The sequence below is a fragment of the Chiloscyllium punctatum genome, chromosome 17, assembly GCF_047496795.1.
Source record: "Chiloscyllium punctatum isolate Juve2018m chromosome 17, sChiPun1.3, whole genome shotgun sequence".
In the NCBI taxonomy this organism is placed as follows: domain Eukaryota; kingdom Metazoa; phylum Chordata; class Chondrichthyes; order Orectolobiformes; family Hemiscylliidae; genus Chiloscyllium; species Chiloscyllium punctatum.
In genome coordinates this window covers 57,763,345-57,772,158 of record NC_092755.1, presented here as the reverse complement: position 1 = coordinate 57,772,158, position 8,814 = coordinate 57,763,345, and the positions used below count along the sequence as shown (strand labels likewise).

General features: G+C 44.9%; 1 protein-coding gene across 1 annotated transcript; it reads right to left on the bottom strand.

The window, feature by feature from the left end:
• Positions 1 to 4,311: 4,311 nt before the first annotated feature.
• triap1 (TP53 regulated inhibitor of apoptosis 1) lies at positions 4,312 to 8,273 on the bottom strand. Its single transcript, XM_072587233.1, has 2 exons — positions 8,077 to 8,273; positions 4,312 to 4,849 (listed from the first exon to the last, which is right to left on the bottom strand). Exons 1-2 carry the CDS (start codon positions 8,221 to 8,223, stop codon positions 4,757 to 4,759), a joined length of 240 nt encoding a protein of 79 aa, XP_072443334.1. The 5' UTR covers positions 8,224 to 8,273; the 3' UTR covers positions 4,312 to 4,756.
• Positions 8,274 to 8,814: the final 541 nt, after the last annotated feature.

Sequence of the window (8,814 nt, the reverse complement as noted above, 5' to 3'; positions counted from 1 at the left end):
ACTAACAATCCCTGTGGCTCCCCTCTTCCTCAACTCTGGTCCCACCCTACCACCTGCTGTTCCAATAATAACTGACCCCCTCATCAGATACCTGTTGAAAGACGACCATCCCTGGTCACCCCCACCATATTTAAAAGGACACTGTGCACAGAGACAAGCCCTAGCATTTCAATGCTGCACTGTTTGGTGCTGGACAATCATGCTGAAGATGTCAGAGAAATGGAAACGGGTGCCGTGATTCTCTGACAAGTCCCTGAATGTGCAGTTGGATGAGCTGGTGCAGAAGGGAGTGCACCCTTTTCCCAGAGGACTGACAGAGGAAGCCACAGCACGAAACCCTTGGCAGCCTGAGCCAAGGTCACTACCAGGTTCACTGCTGTACCTTGGAGTCAGCAAGGACTCCAGATGCTGGATGTCAGAGTCAACAGTTCTGGAGGAAGGGCCAGTAAGAGCAGTGTGGTTAGTAGCCTTCTGTGCTCCACCAGGTTCAGCACCACACTCTTGCAACCTCAATCACCATCTCTCCCTCCTACCAAGACTCATGCTTTGCTACTGTCACTATTGCCTGCAATATCTTCCTTCCCTCACTTTCGTCACCCACCACCCATTCCCACAGCACTTGCCCTTCATGGCCTCTGCACTGCCTACTCACTCACCCAGAACACCTCACCACCTTTCATCTCGCTCAACTCCACACCTTTCTCTCATTCTAGGAGAAAACAGCCCACAACAGGGGACAAAGAGCCAGGACGAGTGCTGGCATCCCTGATAACAGGCACTTCAACCCATTACGTAGACAAAACCCAGTATCTCACAAGAGGGGGTTAGGATCCTGCAAGGATGTCAAAACATCCCTGTCCCAATCAAGTCCTACTCCACAGTAACCCCAATGTCACTTTCATTCATCTACACCATTGCTGTCCATGAGCTGTGACAGCTCGCTGCCTTGGTACCAGTGAGGTGTTGATGGCCCCTGCAGAGAAATTGCTTGCTCTGCCAGCAGCCTTCTGTGAGGATGAGATTACCAAGGCCTCAGAGGGAAGCATTGGTGAATGCTTCCCTCCTGCAGCTCCCCACCAGTCCAGATACTGACAATTTGATGGCAATGTCAGATTTAGGAAGTTTAGGAGGACAATCTGGTGAGCACTATATTGTGATTGAAGGAAAGACTCCCCAGGTTGCTGGCATTCAGCAGACTGCTGGACACCAGATAGGTATCTGGTCGGCCCCAGGCAGAAGGTGGCTCAATGACATCCACATGCACAGGGAGAACTAGGAGTGACAAGACAGTTACATGGGACCCAATTGTCCTCAGAGCCCAGAGCCTACAGGAATGCAGCAATAGTGTAGGGAACCCAATTGTCTCAATCATGTTGAGGTGGGTCTGGAGTTGTATGTAAGCCAGGCTAGATAAGAATGACAGTTTCCCTCCCTAAGTGATTATTACAACAAAACCAGATGGGTTTTTCTGTCAAACAACATTGGTCATCATTAGACTCTTAATTCCAGTTTTTTTTTCTTTTATTGAATTAAAAATAAAATCTGCTGTGGGAGCATTCAGAATAACAGGGAGGAAGTGAGGACTGCAGATGCTGGAGATCAGAGTTGGGAGTGTGTTACTAGAAAAGCACAGCAGGTCAGGCAGCATCTGAAGAGCAGGAAAAACAATCGATGTTTGGGGAATTCCTGATGAAGGCTCCAACCTGAAACATCAATTCTCCTGCTCCTCGGATGCTGCCTGATCTGCTGTGCTTTTCCAGCAACACACTCTCGCCTTCGGAGTATCAGTGCACCGCTAATACCACTAAGCCATTACCTCCCCATTGATTGAAGAAATTGTACAAGAAATTGACGAAGTATGCTCCTTGATCCAGTATCCAGCAGGTAAAATGTGATTGGTTATGAATTGTAAATGACTGGCTAGATACTAAAACATGTTGAGTACTAATGTGTACTGAAAAAAACAAATACTTGCTTATACAAAACACTTACAAGAGAATTGTGGCAGTTACGTTTACCCCTCTCTGAGTATTGTACCATTTTTTGCTCAATTGGTCATGCTCGGAGGAATTGGACCCACAGCAAGCTTTACAGACCTGAAACACCAGCTGGTATCTTACCCAAGTGCCATTCTCAATTAATCTCCAGTTACTGGGCTATTCAACCATAAGGAGATCACAGCTAAACAGACAGTTTGGCTTCACTCACCCACCCAGTTCCAATAGGGCACAGGTCACAATTTTCCCATCATCAATTCTGGCAGGAACATTGCTGTCCCAACCTATGTCAGCCAACAACTCTAGAATTTGTTTGCTTTTAAAACCCATCACCAATTAAGCTGACAAGTTACCAGCACTGCCCACAACCCCAGTATTTATAAAACAACTACACAACATTTCAAACTGATGGTACCAAATGGTGATATGTAGCAACACCACCTCCACTTGAGCCCAGAGGAAGTTTCATCGCAACATAAAATGGTGTTCTTTATTCATTGGCAGGAAAATTACCAATGGTGTCCCACAAGTGCATGTGTTGGGGCCTCAACTACTCACCGTACTTGTTGATGACTCAGATGATTTGATAGAAAGCTATACGGCCAGATTTGTCAATGACAGCAAGAGTGGCAGCACTGTGAGCAGTGCAGATAGGAACTACAGTAGATCATGTGGTTCCTTAAGCCTGGTATGCCAATGAGCAAGATGCTGAATGTGACCTCACTCTATACACCTGACATTTCCCCATCCCCATTAATAGATCTACACAGAACCAGAAAGAGACAACGAGAGATTAAATGCACAGTTAAAACTGGGATAAATGAGGTCAAAATTGGTTATCCAAATAATAAAGGGTGCCATATTTTCTCAGTGATAAACAGTGAGAAACACTGACGATCCAAAGAGTTCTGAAGGGTCATCGTTGACCTGAAACTTCAATTCTGGTTCTCCCTAGAGAAAACTCTAGTCTGACCTCCAGAGCATTTCTAGCAAGTTTATTTTTTTATTTCAGATGTCCAGTATCTACAGTATTTTATGTTTGTGTGGAGGTCCAAAGAAAATTGTGACTGTAGTTACATAAGTCATTAAAAAGCTATGAACGCATGCAGAAAATAATCTAAACTTCCATGGAATGCTGGTCTTATATATCTAATGAACTAACAGACAAGGGAATGGGGTGCTTCAACTATACAAAATCCTGGTTGTACAACACCTGGAGTACTGCAAGCCATTCCAAGCACCAAGGAAACAAAACTCCTGTTCTGACAAGGATTGAACCTGTCCTTCCCATCTCTTTAACCAGCCTGGTTTCTTGTCGATGGTTCTTCAGTCTGAACAACACATAACCAAATTAAAATGATAGCCTACAAGTCTTCCACTGGACAAATAAATAACCACAGTCCCTTGTTCACTGCAAGGTTGCACGTAGCAATTATACAATTCCAAAACTATAGGAGAAAAATCAGCTTTTTTTGCTTGCTTTTCTGGTAGTTTTGCCCCTTTTTAGTGGAGTGCATATTGGCAGCAGTTTGTTTCTTAGAATCTCACATGAGCTTACTCAGTGTACTTTTCAATAACTGCTGCACTTAATGCTTTCCTCATAACCACCACAATGTATTTCCAATATTGACTGTTAAACAGCAAAAAACATATTCAACTTCATCCACTTAAGTGCTCCTACTGTGGTTCCAAAACAGAAACTAAATCACAACAGACAAAAGCATAAACCTGGAAACTTCCTTCCAGAACAATAATGAAGTTCCCCTTGCCCTCACTGTCATCCCATCTACAAATGCTCATTCTCAAGATTGTTCTCTGGTGTGAGGCTATCACCAAATATCTTTCCCTGCCAGCATTCCAAAAGAGTTTCCATTCCATCATCCTGGTCCACTCCTGAACACACCCTCCACCTGTCACTGCAGCTTGCCATGCAAATACAAAAAATGCCACACCTGCCTTTCATCTCCTCCCTTCTCTGCCCTGAAGTCCCTTCCAGGTGAAAGAGAAAGTGTATTTGAACTTCATTGAATACTGTAATTGCTGCTCACAATTTGGGTCTGCTGTACATTAGAAAGACTAACTACCAGTAAGGTGATTACTTTGTAGAACAGCTGGATTCAGCCTACAAGTCTGACTGCTGCTGATTATTGCTGTGTTCCAATAAAGCTCAATACAAACTGGCCATCTTTTGAGTAGGCACTTTACAGTATATGCATGCATATAAAATCAAAATAGGTAACTGGACCATAACGTAGGTTTGTGTCATCAGTTAAGTGAACTTAATTGAAAATAATTTTAAAAAATACTAAAAGAAGAAAGTTTAAGAGAATATATTATAACTTTGGTATAAAATGTTACTTTGTATAATATATATGTAATGCATTCAGTTGCATGAAGCGAACATTGATTTCTTTTGCAGTCAAAGCAGCATATTCACATTTGGTTGTCATCCCTACACTTACATCAAAGATGCAATTTGCAAATATGTTAGAAAACTTTAAAAAGGGAAATACAAAATTCATTCAATTTCTTTATATTGCATGACATGATCTCTATTGTAAATTGTGACGGCTGCTGTCATTTGTAAATTTTGTTTCGACAATAACTAAAGAATCCAATGTTATTCTATCAAATTCTGTTCGCATCAGCTAATGTCTACATATCACTGACACCTTCCTGCAGGGAGGGCATTACTGCAGTCATATGGACCTGACGAGAAAAAGAAATCTTGGAGGGAAGAATCCATTGCTATTGTCACATCATGATGAGCTACTGCTTCCGTAAGGGTTTTCCCGCTTGGGTCCCATGAATTCCAGTCCTTCAATTGGAATTTCTTTTTCCTTGATGGCTTTCTGTAATTAAAATAAATTCACTCTCATCAATAAGCACCAGTTACATTGGAAAACCTGAAGTCATTTGCACAGAAATAGTTATTTAAAAACAAAAAACAAACAGAACAAAGAAAATTTATGGATAGAACAAACAGACAAGGTCTTTCCCCTGGGGTGGGAGGAGTCCAGAACTCGAGGGTATAGGTTTAGGGTGAGAGGGGAAAAATTTAAAAGGGACCTAAGGGGCAACTTTTTCATGCAGAGGGTGCTGCGTGTATGGAATGAGCTGTCAGAGGAAGTGGAGAAGGCTAGTACAATTACAACATGTAAAGGGCATCTGGATGGGTATATGAAAGGGAAAGGTTTAAAGGGATTTGGTCCAAGTGCTGGCAAATGGAACTGGCTTAGTTTAGGATATCTGGTCAGCATGGACAAGTTGGACTGAAGGGTCTGTTTCTATACTATACATCTCTGACTATTTGATGCTTTGGTCAGTAAATGGTAATAATACAACCTTGACTCTCTTTCCCATTGATTTCAAGAACAGGACTCGAGCCATAATCTAACCTAACACCCACTGAAATGCTGAGCTGAAGTCAGAGATGCTATGTTTCAGATTAAGATGTTAAATCCTTTTCAAATGGATGCAAATATTCCATTTGCAGTATTTGAAGAGCATGGGAGTTCCTTTGCTGTCACAACCAGTATTCAACCTCAAACCAATATAATTCATAGATTTATTTATTTATTGTATGGTTTGCAAGAACATCTGCATAAATTGGCTGCTGTGTTTCCCTATGCTACTGATGACTGGGGGGAGTGGCTAACGTTGTATCTTTGTTTAAAAAAGATTGTAAGGAGAAACCAGGGAACCATAGACCTAGGAGTCTGACTTTGGATGTGGTTAAGTTGTTGGAGGTGATTATTAAAGATAGGATTTGTGGACATTTAACATTAATTTATGTCTAAATTTAGACATTTAACGTTGATTAGGGGTAGTCAGCGTGGTTTTGTGCAAGGAAATCTGTCTCCCCCAAACTTGAGAGTGAGTTTTTGAGCAAAGGATTGACTATGGCGGAGTGGTAGACATTGTTTATTTGGAATTTAGTAAAGGCTTCGACAAGGTTCCGCAAGGTAGACTCTGGGGTGCAGGGTGAGTTTGCCAACTGAATACATAATTGGCTTAAGGGCAGGAGACAGAGATGGAGGTTTGCTTTTTGGACTAGAGGTCTGCGACTGGCAAAGTTCCACAAGGACTGGCTCTGGGTCCTCTTCCATTTGTCATTTATATAAATGATTTGGATTAGCATTTAGAAGGCATGGTTAATAACTTCACAGATGGCACCAAAGTTGGTAGCATAGTAGACAGTGAAGAGGGTTTTCTGAAATTACAAAGGGATCTTGATCAAATGGGGCAATGGGCTGAAAAATGGCAGATGGAGTTCAATCTGAATAAATGTGATGAGGTATTGCATTATGGTACAACAAACAAAGATTGGGCTTGTACAAATAATGGTAGGGGCTAGGGTAGTGTTGTAGAACACAAGGACCTAAGGATGCAGGTACACAATTCTTTAGAGGTTTACCTCACGTTTGGACAGGGTAGTTAAAAAGTCATGTGGCACACTTGCCTTCATTGCTTAGTCCTTTGAGTATAAGAGTTGGGAAGTCATGTTGAGGTTGACAGGACATTAGTAGGGCCTCTTCTGGAATACTGTCCAGTTCTGAGTTGCACAGTTGTAGGAAGGCTGGAAAGGATTCAGAAAAGATTTACCAGGAACGTTGCCAGGTATGGAAGGTTTGAGTAATAAAGAAAGGCTGGATAGATTGGAGCATGAGAGGTTGAGGGGCAACCTGATAGATGTTTGTAAAGTAATGAGAGTTACAGATAGAGGCAATGGTGGTTGTCTTTTCAATGGGATGGGAGATTTCTAGACAAGGGGGCACATTTTTAAGATGAGGAGAGAGATTTAAAAAAGACATGAAGCAAATTGTTTTATACAGAGGGAGATTTGCATGTGGAATGAACTTCCTGAGGAAGTGATTGATGTGGGTACAATTACAACATTTAAAAGACATTTGGATAGACACATGAATAAGAAATGTTTGGAGGGATATGGTCCAGGCACAGGCAGGTGGGACTAGTTTAGTTTGGGATTATGGTCAGCATGGACTAGTTGCACTAAAGGGTCTGTTTCCGTGCTGCATGACTATGAGTACAACTCAAATGTCAAGTAACTGTGAAGGGCTCTGGGACATCCTAGAATTAGGATGGTCTCTCAATACCCCCAACAACGGGCCAACTATCACTCTGACCCAGGAATCCTACAACTCCTTAGCCAACACTGCAAAATAGTGAGCCAAAACTGCACAAGCGTTAAGTGTCACATCTGACTGGCAGCATTACTTCAAGTTCAACTCCAGCAACATTCACAAAGTCTAAACTTTAAAACTCCCCTCCTCACTATCCCTCCTCTCCCTCTCCCTCTCCCTTCCACTCCCACTCACACACTCCCACTCACACACTCCCACTCACACACTCCCTTCCTCCCTCACCGACTCTCTCTCCCTCCCTCCCTCCTCACTCTCTCCTCCCTCCCTCCCTCACTGACTCTCTCTCCCTTCCCTCCCTCCCTCCCTCCCTCCTCACTCTCACTGACTCTCTCTCCCTTCCCTCCCTCCCTCCCTCCTCACTCTCACTCTCTCCTCCCTCCCTCACTGACTCTCTCTCCCTTCCCTCCCTCCCTCCCTCCTCACTCTCACTCTCTCCTCCCTCCCTCCCTCACTGACTCTCTCTCCCTTCCCTCCCTCCCTCCTCACTCTCACTCTCTCCTCCCTCCCTCCCTCACTGACTCTCTCCTCCCTCCCTCCCTCACTGACTCTCTCTCCCTTCCCTCCCTCCCTCCTCACCCTCCCTCCCTCCTCACTCTCCCTCCCTCCTCACTCTCCCTCCCTCCTCACTCTCCCTCCCTCTCTCCTCCCTCCCTCCCTCACTGACTCTCTCTCCCTTCCCTCCCTTCCCTCCCCCCCTTCCCTCCCCTCCCTCCCTCCCCTCCCCTCCCTCCCTCCCCTCCCTCCTCACTCCCTCCCTCCCCTCCCTCCTCACTCCCTCCCTCCTCACTCCCTCCTCACTCTCCCTCCCTCCTCACTCTCCCTCCCTCCTCCCTCCTCACTCTCACTCTCACTCTCCTCCCTCTCTCCCTCCTCCCTCACCTACCTCACCACCCCCTCCTTCCTCTCCCCCTCACCTTCACACATTGCTGGTACTGTTTGAAGAGCTCACTGCACGGATCCGGGCTCCTGTCTCCCTTCAGGAACTTCTCGGCGAACCACCGGTTGAAGCACAAGTCGTAGCCCCGCTTCAGCTCCACACACTCGGAGCCCACACTGTTCATGTCGAGGAGAGGCCGCAGGCCCCGCGCCGCCGCACTCTGCTCCCGCGACCCACGTGACGCCGGCGGCTCCGGGCATGGTCAGCCGCCATCATTGATACTGGCACATAACTCCCCACACCCGGGAGGCGCCATCATTGATATTGGTCAACCCACGGTCTGCACCCGAAAGGTGTCATCATTGAGAAAGTTAAAATCCATACGACACCAGGTTAGAATCGAACAGGTTTATTTGGAAGTGTAAGCTTTCGGAGTAGCTAGTGGGACAGGATCATAGGACACAGAATTTATATTCCAACTTTGAGTCAGACTGGTTCAATGTAAGAATTTATAAAATATCACATGGACTGACTGCCGACAGATTGTGTGCTTTTTTGCAGATTTTGCTTTTGAACAAAATAGAATGTATCTGCAAAAAAAGCGCACAATCTGTAGGCAGTCAGTCCATGTCAAAGAGATGTACAGCACGGAAACAGACCCTTCGGTCCAACCCATCCATGCCGACCAGATATCCCAACCCTATCTAGTCCCACTTGCCAGCGCCCGGCCTATATCCCTCCAAACCCTTCCTATTCATATACCCATCCAAATGCC

What these genes read in the sequence shown, in the direction of transcription:
- triap1 (XM_072587233.1), bottom strand. Translation starts at nt 8,223, where the DNA reads ATGAACAGTGTGGGCTCCGAGTGTGTGGAGCTGAAGCGGGGCTACGAC. An exon ending in AGTACCAGCAATGTGTGAAG is followed by an intron (nt 4,850 to 8,076) that starts GTGAGGGGGAGA and finishes TTTTAATTACAG; the next exon opens with AAAGCCATCAAGGAAAAAGA.